Source organism: Atta colombica, unplaced genomic scaffold (assembly GCF_001594045.1).
Source record: "Atta colombica isolate Treedump-2 unplaced genomic scaffold, Acol1.0 scaffold105, whole genome shotgun sequence".
NCBI lineage: Eukaryota > Metazoa > Arthropoda > Insecta > Hymenoptera > Formicidae > Atta > Atta colombica.
In genome coordinates, this window is record NW_017259190.1 from 1,036,832 (window position 1) to 1,048,374 (window position 11,543).

At 32.1% G+C, this 11,543-nt stretch overlaps 2 protein-coding genes across 5 annotated transcripts in view; one reads left to right on the plus strand and one right to left on the minus strand.

Annotated features, from left to right (window-relative positions):
• Positions 1-2,162: 2,162 nt before the first annotated feature.
• Positions 2,163-8,399, minus strand: LOC108689098. The gene is made up of 7 exons (XM_018195727.1): positions 7,929-8,399; positions 6,200-6,288; positions 5,909-6,057; positions 3,171-4,965; positions 2,852-3,058; positions 2,702-2,763; positions 2,163-2,521 (listed from the first exon to the last, which is right to left on the minus strand). The coding sequence occupies exons 1-7, from the start codon at positions 8,057-8,059 to the stop codon at positions 2,333-2,335; spliced, it is 2,622 nt and encodes an 873-aa protein (XP_018051216.1). The 5' UTR covers positions 8,060-8,399; the 3' UTR covers positions 2,163-2,332.
• Positions 8,400-9,758: 1,359 nt separating this feature from the next.
• LOC108690871 (nucleosome assembly protein 1-like 1-A) overlaps positions 9,759-11,543 on the plus strand; it is a 4,288-nt gene continuing 2,503 nt past the window's right edge. For 2 of the 4 annotated variants that reach the window (XM_018198388.1, XM_018198406.1), the window contains exons 1-2: positions 9,759-9,907; positions 11,343-11,487. In XM_018198388.1, coding sequence (XP_018053877.1) covers positions 11,347-11,487 — 141 coding nt within the window. In that variant the 5' untranslated portion in view covers positions 9,759-9,907; positions 11,343-11,346. Of the gene's footprint in view, positions 9,908-9,933; positions 10,373-11,342; positions 11,488-11,543 lie in introns of those variants that run through there. The other 2 variants (XM_018198397.1, XM_018198414.1) reach the window with 2 other exon arrangements.

The following is an 11,543-nucleotide window of genomic DNA, read 5'->3' on the forward strand; positions in this document are numbered from 1 at the left end:
TGTGTAGCGTAATAAGTTATTCTTTTTTTATAAAAAAAAAGCATCAGAAAACTATATTAAAGTGTGTATTTTTACTACTAAAGCAATGCATTTATCACGCATATACGAAATTAAAAAGAAAGTAATAATTTTGATCCTATATTTAACTCCAACTATAGCTATGAAAATTATGTGTTTACAAAATCTAAGACTGTTTGAAGTACACAATGCAAGTAAACCACGACGATTGATAGAGGAAGTTTTTAAAAATTTTATCTACAATTTAGAACCTCAGTATACCAATTGTATAAATTGTACAATCGTCCAAAAATTTTCGCTTTAGGTACGTTGCTATAATTGAGAGTTAAATATTGTTTATTAAATGCTGAAAAATGTTTTTAAATGCGAAATATATACAAAAAACAAAAATTACAGATTTAGAAAAAGGTGTGCATCGCGTTTGGTTCTAATAGAAACAAATGAAGATACATAATAACATGTATATTATATTATTTATTATTACAAGATTTATAAAAAAAGGTAATAACATTAAATATTTTCAGCATTATTTGGACAGTAAAAATTGATAGATGAGCGCATTTTTCTTAGTTTTTGTATTTTCATGTATAAAAAAAACGCTGTTTGTATCTTGATCAATAAAGGCACTTAAGGTCTAGCACTTATCGATATAAGTAAAGATCATGATACGACGATCATACTTATTCGTTTTATTATTTACAATAGGCATACATTATTTCACTCCTAGCTCGTGATTAAAATTAATTTGCTATTCTGTTATAGAAAATAAATATCAATAACGTAGAATTTAAATATTTCTGCAATTATAGAAATATATAACTCATTCGATAAAATCTTATTTGCGTAATTCTCCTATAGAGAATAAATATTAATAATGTAGAATTAAATATTTTTCTGCAATTTAATTACAGAAGGAATATAACTCATTCGAAAAAAATCTTATAATATCTCTTTTTTAATAAACAAATATTATTTATATTAATATATAAATAACATGTTTAACATGTTTTGCATTATGATATGCTGTAATTGACACTTCTTTAGAATGTTCAAGTTAAATTAGAAGTTTGCGAGTTTTCTTAGTAAACGAAGCAAAACGTATGACCTAATTGCATTCATTGTGCAGAATGTGGAATCTACAAGAAGTTGCAACTCCATATTTTGCAATTCCATATTTTCGATTTTAGTACTATCGATGTGTATCAAAAAAACTTTCTATACAAAATGTATATATATATCTTATGACAATATGTGAAATCACAGAATATTTTCAGTTTTTATTTTATTTTATATTTTTTTTATTTAAAAAATGCGTCAAATTGATGTTTAATATTTCAGTATTTCAATATTTGAACAGGTATCAAACACTGATATGAATGTACAGAACAATTTTTTAATACATTTTTATATATCAATCTTTTATAATTTTTTTTGTATTATATGTAAGCACGATGATATGTCTCAGATGATTTGACAAAACATGACGAGCAATTTTATGGAAAAGACAGCAGATACAACAGGACGGAGATGAGAGGAGATGAAAATTAAATTTTGCTCGCAAAAATATGAATTACACTTGCAGTCTTTTCTTTTCGTGTGCATTCTTTTCTATAATTTATCGAATGATTTATTATTTAATAGAAAATATTTGAACAATTTTTCTATAACGCTATATATTATTCTTATGTACAAAGATTTTAGATTTATTGTCATTGTTTGTATAGACTATTATGTAAAAAATAGCTCCTTTTTCTTTTCGGCTTTTCGTATAAAATACCGAACGAAAATTTAAGTTTCTACATTATATAGAAATTACAAACAACACCAATACAATCTACATCTTGAAATCTTTTGGCAACGATAAAATTTACGATTTGAACGAAATCTTATCCGCGAATTAGATCGCGTTTTCTTATATATTATTTAGTAATCAATCAATAGAGACAAACTCTTAAAATATTTTACAAGTTTGTATAAGTATAAATATTTTCAATCCTTCCAAAGCAAAACAATTATGCTTCAAATTGTAAAAAAAATGCATATCCTATATATGTATAAATAGGAGTAACGTGAGACGATATTATTACTAATTTTACAAATTAAATACAAACAAATAACACGCAAATATTAATAATAATCCCCTTGTATCATTCAACTTGGAAGCTCAATAATACTGAATTTTTATCAGCTTCGAGAAACTTTATCGTTATTACCTTAGAATTGAAAATCCCCGTTAATCGCCATATTAGTGATTAAATTAAATATTTAATTATAAGTCCCTGTTTTTCCGTGCTTGCTTTTATTATTTGTAATTTCACGTGCATCCTTTTCTCAAATCGGTTTGAGTGGTTTTCATGTTCGGTCGAACAAATCTGAAAGCCGGTATACGCGAGGCGGGTCTAGGAATTCCGCTTATCACAGCAGCTGGCTTGCTTCCGGTGCTCCAGTTGGTCGGCTGTCTCAACCGAGTCTTATTCTCAGTTTTAGGCACTTGATTCGGACTCTAAAAGTCAATAGAATATATTATAATTCCTTCACATATTCGATATGTAATAATTTGTTCCTAATTCTTTTAATATCAAACTTGAAGAAGTAATGAATAAGTTTGATTAGTTATTATTGTTGAATATTTAAATTTTGTTTTATAATGTCAGAGTAAGTGTTTATACAAAGTAATACATACTTCTGTCTTTTCAATTACTACAATTTCATCCTTGGTCTTTGCTATGTTACCTTCGGCATTTCCTTAAAAGATGTACACATATATTTTTTATTTACTTAATTTATTTCAAGTTAAACTACTCATTTAATTAGAAAAAAATTATCTAATTACCATCATTTAATGCGTGACTAGACCCAGTAGGACTGATTATCGGAGAACTACTTTTCATACTTAAATCATTATTTAGTAAATGTTCATCAATCTCGTTGTGTTGAACACCGTTTTTCAAAATTGGGGAAGGCAAATCCTTTTTCTCTGCGATCCACGTGTTCTCTAGAACTTGTCTGTTCAATTTGGGCGATAAATCTTGCTTTAAACCTGAAGATACAAATTTAGAATTAGCGATTTTTCAACGATATCTTTAAAATGTTCATATGAAATTATTTTAAATTAATTTTATATTTTCTAGGTAGTAATTTACAACACTTACTCTCTTCCTGCATTCGCACTAATTGATGTAATTGCTCGATATTCATTGTTTGTTTGCTACACGAATTATGATTACTGCTGTCAGAGCATATACTAAGTCTATCATCCAAATCGGGAGCGCTGTGAACGCTGTGAGTACTCTCTATGCTCTCTGTCGAGCCAGCAATCACACTCTCCATCGGAAATTGATTATTCACGTTGGCCTCGAGCAGCCGTTGTTCGGAGCCGCCCTTCATCTTGCCATACGGATGTAACTTGCTTGGCAGTTGCGACTTTTTTGCGATGTTTTGTTTAATATTGGATTGCGAGCCCTTGATGTATCCTATACTGGATATGCTTGTACGAACAATAGGTACACCGCTGACATTCTTTAGCGAACTCGATACAAGATTGGGATTGGATTTCTGCAGGAACTGTGGCAATTTTGACAATGCCCTCGGCATGTTCCTTTTCTGCATTTTCGGAAGATGGGGTTTACAAAACGTGCTATCCATGCTTGGATGCGTCTCGACGTTCTCACTAGCGATATTATTAGTTCTTTCGATGGGGTTATTTTTCTTTGTAAAAGTGTAAAATTTACGTTGGTCCATTGGCAATTCCTTTTGAGCGATTACAGCCGTTTCATTCTGGCTTGTATATTGACTGGTCATCCTGGTAAACGCCGATTTTTTGTATGTGTAGTATTTGTTCGTCGAAGAACCGTCAGTCTCATTTTCATTATAGGCTATATGAACATTTTCCTTGGTGTCTCTCAAATTAGGAATATAATTGTACGTGGAATCCAGCTTGCGTTCGTCACTTCGTTGAATCTCTGCCAGCAATTCTCGTCTTAATGACGTGGGAGCTTTTAATGTGGGATGCACAACTTGTTGCGACTGGTCCAAATGTTTCGTAGCGAATTTCGATGTTGCGTTCGGCATACTTGGATTCATTGGCGTGGATCGGTTATAAACAGGCACGTTAAAAGACATATCTAAAGCGCTCTCCTTCGCAAGTGTCTCACGCGTGAAAAGCGCTACGGATTCGATTTTATCTGGCAGAATATCACATGTTATATTCAAATCTGCTTTATTTACGCGCGTTGTAGGTATGTATGTATTGCTGACAATCGATACTGGAGAATTTGGTCTGTCAGCTTCTTTTGCTGAAGATAGATATGTAGTATCTAATAATTCAATGCCATTACTTGCTTCATTTTGTAATTGCACGAAATTAGTATTAGCATTAGGCTCGGCTACAAAAGTGGAAGACAAAGTGGCCTCTTGTTTGTCGAGACTTGATCTTGCTGATGTTCCACTAAGAGTTGCCGCATTATACGTCTGGTTCAAGACTTTATCGAGTTGAAGAAATTCTTTGCAGATATTGCTTAAAGTATTTGTGCAATAAATTTTGTCCGGTGTAATTGTTTTGTCAGAGTTTTGCATCACATATGTTTCATTATTAATATCATCAGAGTTTGAGCTTTTTTCCATGTTGCTGTTTTGAGCCGTGTTTTTATTTATTACTGGTGGTATGTTGTTTTTAGTAAATATGGACTCGTTTGCGATAACAGATGCACTCAAAATAGAAGGCTGTGATATGTTCATCAACATATCACTGAACTCGGGTTCTCCTAAATTTATAAATGAATCTATTCCTTTGGATTGTGACATGTTTAAGAAAGCTTCCATGCTTTCCTGCCCTGATGTTACTGAGATTTCGTCGGATAAGATATTTAAAGCCGTTTTAGTGGACGGCTTTAAGATCGGTGGCACAGATTCTTTATCTCTAATTATTGCAGGTAAATATTTTTCCACCTACATAATGATACAGAATAAAATTTCATACATTTAATATAATAATATATTATAAATTTTAATTAATATATAATTAATTGGTATTGTACAACAGAAAAATATTCATAATTAATTTTACAAAACATATAAACAATAAAGTTTTCAGATTGCAGTGCTAAAAAAAACACAAACATCTTCAATAACAAGATGTTATATTTTTTTCTTCATAGTTTCCTATGATATCAATACACACATCTTTGATACAAAGCCAATATTCCAATATTTTTTTTAAGTCTATATTTAGAATGCTATTTAGAATGCTATTTAGACTTGTCATATTTCTTTGATTGTCGAAAATTTTTGAAAATTTATCTTGCTTTTGAGCTTTAAGAACAGTATGCTTGCTTTAAGAACAGTATGAAATCCGAAAGAGCTAGTTCCAGCAAATAAGATATGTGATTAATCTCAACCTTTTTCTTGGCCAAGAAAATTACATGACAATATCGCTGCGCGATATCGCCGAAAAGAATCATCGTTTTTACCAACATTTGAATTGATTTCATATTATTCCAAAAACTTAAAAATATTATGAAAGATAAATATTTTCAAGCTATCGAAGATATTAAATGAAATGTGAAAAATACTTTGAATAGCATTTCAACAGATTTAAAAGAATTAAGATTTTGTATCAAAGACATGTGTATATGAATGAACTATTTTAAAAGATAAAATATAACAATTTATTATCTGAAATGTCTGTTTTTTATTATTGCAATCCGGGAATTTTATTATCAGATCATATAAGCTGTTTATTTTAAATATAAGGAAAATCCTTTTATATATATAAATTCATATATATAAATTCATTATATATATAAATTCATTAAATGAATTTATATATATAAATTCATTTAATATTAAATATCTACATAGAATATATATATAAGACAGTTAAACAACCTACATTTTCTATGTATGTAATATCTATATCTTGCAGCTTCTGTACATCCGTTGTAGAAGGCGGTAAGCCCTCGAAAATCGATTCAAAGCTTATTCGAGCTGATCGTTTCTTAGGTCTCGTGAATGTTCTCGTATCGATGCATTTTTTGTTATCTAAATATACATATTAAATTTAATAGCAATAGCAAATAATACTTGGATTATGAGAGTGTAACAACATTATAAACAAAGCTGAGAATATTTAACAGATAAATTAATATTATCATGTACTATATGTATTAATATTATTTTGTACTTCGAACATCCAATTCCGGTTCTGTCTTCAGCCAGGCATATATATCCTGAATTGTAGATCCAGTTGAGCATTGCAGAGGCATATACAACCTAAGAAAAAACAAATCTTAAATTAACGATTAAATCGAAATTAATTTAGTCAAGTTAATTTATTAACGTTGAAATGCAACAAAAAAGAATATTTAATATTTCATTTTATTAGAAAATAAAAATATATTATCTATTTTCTCAAAATTAATTAAGTGAAAGATGCACAGAGCAAGACACAAGTGCAGTTAGTAAGACGCAAATTGAATCTATTCTTATTTAAAAAATATATAATCATAATCATAGTTTGTTATACATTTTCTAGACACAAAAATATTCATAATTAATTTTACAAAACATATAAACATTAAAGTTTCCAGATTGCAGTGCTAAAAAAAACACAAACATCTTCAATAACAAGATGTTATATTTTTTTCTTCATAGTCTCCTATGATATCAATATACATATCTTTGATACAAAGCTTCCAATATTTTTTTAAGTCTATATTTAGAATGCTATTTAGAATGCTATTTAGAGTACTTGTCATATTTCTTTGTCATCAAAAATTTTTGAAAATTTATCTTGCTTTTGAGCTTTAAGAACAGTATGAAATCCGAAAGAGCACAAATAAATCTAATTTGCGCTCTACTAATTACACTTAACTAATTTGTTCTCTCCCTTAATAAATTTAAAAATCAGAATTGTGTGTAAAATTTATGAGTAAAATATAATCGAGACACTACCATATCTCCTAATATATTCTACATTTACATAATATAGTATAAATTATATACTCTATTGGAGAAAATTCGACCATTTTTACACTAAATTAAACTACTACACATTAAAGGCTGTTTTACATAAAGTATCTAAATGCAGGAGCATAATGTAAATAACTTTAACAATGAAATAACATGTATTATTCTGTAACATGTCAATATTGGGTATTCAATTTAAGTATCATATGCTTTTACATTTAATTTTATTAATTTTATAAGTAGCTCTTTTAATATATACTGATCTAGTATATAATACAAGTACCTAAATTCGTCATATTTCATGTAATTTGCATAAATAATGTATGGATCATCAAAGCTTATGTTTTTTGTCATTACACTGGACTACATAAAGCTTTTATCTCTTTATATATTTTTATTTACCAATATTAGAGTCAGATTATATTAACAATCATAAAACCTAATTACTTCTTTTCTATATTATATCATAAAATTTCAAATAATTTAGATTACATATTTATATTACTATATTGTCTATATGAAAAAGATTTGTGTAAATTTAGTGTAAACAATACATAAATATTCTATATGAAATGTAATCTTAAAATATACAACCCTGGTAAAAGTTATCTTCTACATTTCCAAGTTATTTTAGAAACTTATGCCGCAACTATACTATAATATATAGACAATTCTTAAATATGTATAATTAAAATTGACTCAAGAGCAATATATATTAAAGAAAAATGCAGAAATCTATCATTTAAATGAAACTTCATCTACAAACAACACATGCTCCCAATTCAAAACGTACTGTTATTTATTATGTTCATTATTCTTATTGTTTTTATTCGTATCCCGAGTAGAAAAATGGAGCAGGGGCGGAATTAAAGACAAATATGGTGAGCATATTCCAAGGAGGTGCGAGCCGATTAAAGGGTCATCGACGGGCGAGCGACACCCACCAAACGTCGTCGTCGTCATCGAAATGCAGGTCCAATAAGTCGATGTAGTCGACTTCATCGATGAGGTAGCCATCGTGTGTGTGTTCCACTCGCGTAACAGTCCCGTTCGGATCCGTGATGCCCGCTGACATATTTTTCGGCCGAGTGTTATCGCGTCGCACGTATACGTACACACATATTTCACCGTTCCCGGGTCGCCCCCCCGAAAACGCGCGCGTGTAAAAATAGATCAGCGAGAGAGAACAAGAGAGAAGGAAAGAAAGACAGAGAGAAAGGGGGAAAGTGGATTTAACTCGCGACGAGTAGGAATGACCGTGACAACGGTGACGATTCTTGTTGCGCACCGGAAGGGAAAAAAATTATATGATCACGGTCACCTGAGTCTCGGATCTCGTCGCAAGACATAACCACAGCGAACGCGAATTGACACGAACACATAAGAATGCTACGTTGCGCCGAGACTGCGTTATTTTCGTGCCAACGTCACGACGCACCCGGCGCGAGATTGATATAGACGTCACACCGGACGGCGAATTTGAATTTCGGAATACTTGGGCTGCATTTTCATGCTGACGCTCGACGCTCGATTCGAGAATCAAACAGGTCACTTGATCAAAATTGACGAATACTATGCATCAGTCAAATACCGAGCGTCGAGCGACAAAGTACATTTACGAGCCGCTCTAACCGGCCGTTTCAGCGACAAAAAAGATCACGTAGTCAAAATTGACAAATATCAAGTGTCAATTTTGATCAATTATGATCGTTTTGAATGACTCATGAAAATGTAGCGTCAGAACGAAAAAACAGTCTTAGATTGCGTTTCCATCAAGCGACTGCTTCTTCCGATCAATGGTGACGTCAGAAACGGCTTTACATATCTTTTGCCTATATATGGTGCGTTTAGGAAAACGCTATTAGCGCTACTCTGTCATTCTATCTTCGTTGTTTATTAGATATAAAACAAAGATAAAATGTCACAAATAACGCTAATAGCGTCTCCCCGAACGCATCAATAATCTTTAACAAAAAAAAAATGTCTTCTTGAAATTAGAAATTTTAAATATAAAATATAAAAAGAATTGCAAAAAAATATTTCCTAATATTTATGATTTTTTTCGTATTTCTCAATTTAAGTCCGATGTTTCTAATAAGTCTATTCATGTTGATTTTGGTATTCAGAATCTTTACTTCCTTCTCTTTTCAATGCAGAAAAAATTTTTGAGAATTTCAAGCAACGCGAATAAATTTAATGCTTTAAATATTGTCGATTTTTTAATGCTACATTTTGATATTTTTAATTCTTAATCTCTGTAACATTTTATTCTTTTTTTTCCTTCAAGCTTTGTAGCTAAATCTTTATCTTTCCTTCTTCCTTCGTGTCTTCATCTTTCCTTCTTTTCTCGTAAAGACAATTTCCAATTTCAAATCTTTTTTCCAAATAAGTTAAATAAACTTAATAATTCTATTCGTGTTAATAAAATAACACAAATATTTGTATTATAATTATAAGACAGATTAATTGATCATCAATTTGAGTTTAATTGAAATTGCTCTAATTTAGTTGTGCTTATTTCAGTTATTGAGCGCAACGGAACACATCAGACTTGTTCTTTTTAGCCGAATTTTTGCATTCAATTCATCTTTTTTCCTTCAGGAGGAAAGAAGAAGAAGAAAGATACACTGATGCAAAAGTGTAGCCAAAAAGAATCTATCGTATAGAGGCTAATCGACTCCCGCTTTTCGAGTTTTGAGTACTTGAACAGATAATCGAGAGATCGCGATTGATCGCGATTCTCAACCGCCGTTCATCCCTCTTCGTATCGCGCATTTACCCGCGACTCAACCGTCATTGGAGAAGCAGCAGGCAGCAGCGACCGGTTCGTTGTCGTCCGTTGCAGTCCGTTGTTCGTTTCCTGATTTCGTCAGGTTTGGTTTTCAACTATCTCACACGCGGATCCCGACTTTGTGATACAAAGGTAGGACTCGTTAATCGGGAATACGGAATCTGGCCGCGACGTCGCGGAGACAGAAATTATTCGCATCGACATACCTCGCCGTGACGTTGTTCCTCGCGCGCGCACTTTGTCCCCCACGTTTCGTCCTCCTTCACGTCCGTCGTCCCACGTCCGGCGTACGTCGGACGACTTCGTTGCCCTCATGCCACGTGCACGTTCCCACCGAGCCATTCTCGGCCGAATTCTCCTGTAGAACCGAACATCGCGAGACGCGAATCTTGGTCCTTAGTTACCTCGTCCTCTCAATGTCATTCAACGTGTCGTCTCGCACCTCGCCGACGCTCTCGCCACGCGCATTCAATCTCGTTTCGTGCTCTCGTTAGCCCTCATCTTGCAACCGAAAGTCTGGAATAATCTTCCATTCGACTCTCAAGTTCACGCGCAGACCGATTCACTTGGTCGAGGGGTTCATAAAAATTCGAGCATGTAAAGCCAGCGGCACACAATGCACATTTTTTTGCTTGCAGTGAATTACTGGAAATTATATATTCTCAACAATTCTAGTAATTTTCTTTAATGCAAGTGAGAAGGATATGCGTCGTGTGCCGCTCGCTTAATTTTTAGCACGAAATCAACGTGACTTGAGGCTATGGCTGTTTGAATGCTCCTTTTATCCCATTACGTATGTCTTGTGTGATCCCGTAAATCTGGCACGTTATTTTACACAAGCATTATGTCACATTATACATTTTTGTGTCTGAGAAATTTAATCGATTTCCCAAGTTTATTGCTTAGAACAATACCTTGTAGCCAAGTTGTTGAAACATTTTTTTTACCAAGTGTTTTGTCCCTTAAGTAATATGCAATCATTTGTATTTATTAGGAATCTAAATCAAGATCTTATTGAGTTGTTTCATGTGATAGTAAAAAAATTTATGTTACATCAGGCTTGTACTTTTTGGTTTTGGATCAGTTTATCTTTTTCTTCTTTCCTCTGGAAGAAAAAAGGAAGAAAGATGAATTGTGCAAAAGTTTAGCTAAAAAGAACAGGTTTCTAGAGATTTCTCCTGTTATTCATTGTAATAATTGAGCTACTTACATGCTTTTTTACCTACTTATTCCTGAATTATGTTGTAAAAACAAATTATTAGAGATTTCAAAATTGCTTGCCTTTTCATTTATACATATTTAGCAATGTATATTAGCGTAAATGTTAGCACTGCTTTAGTGATCGAGTCACGTGGAGTTATTATGTATTGTATAATAGTGTACAGATATACAAATACATGTAATTCTCAGTCTACGTAAAATTCAAGCAGATTGAAGTTTGATGTTACCAAGTTTACGGCTTTAAAAATCAAATTCACAGCTGTGAATGCTAAGAAACTTTTAGATTAGAATAATAGATAATTGGCCAAAGGAAGTGAATTGATATAGCGACACATTTGAATTGTAGTAATATGACAACCGATCCGGAACGCGCCGCCAATGCTAGCGGTACAGAATCCGTTGAAGACGAAGACGATAACCATCGCAAAATTTTACGTAGACCTGATGTGTTAGCTGCTCTTCGAGATGGTATTACTGCAGCAGGATTAGAGGTATTGCAATATTATGTTCAGTCGGTCAACTATATACAAATATATATATATATATA

Coding starts and splice junctions, on each gene's coding strand:
- LOC108689098 (XM_018195727.1), bottom strand. CDS start 8,059: ATGTCAGCGGGCATCACGGATCCGAACGGGACTGTTACGCGAGTGGAA. Junction 3,059..3,170: donor AGTGCGAATGCAGGAAGAGA/GTAAGTGTTGTA, acceptor TTGTATCTTCAG/GTTTAAAGCAAGATTTATCG. Junction 2,522..2,701: donor TAGTAATTGAAAAGACAGAA/GTATGTATTACT, acceptor ATTGACTTTTAG/AGTCCGAATCAAGTGCCTAA.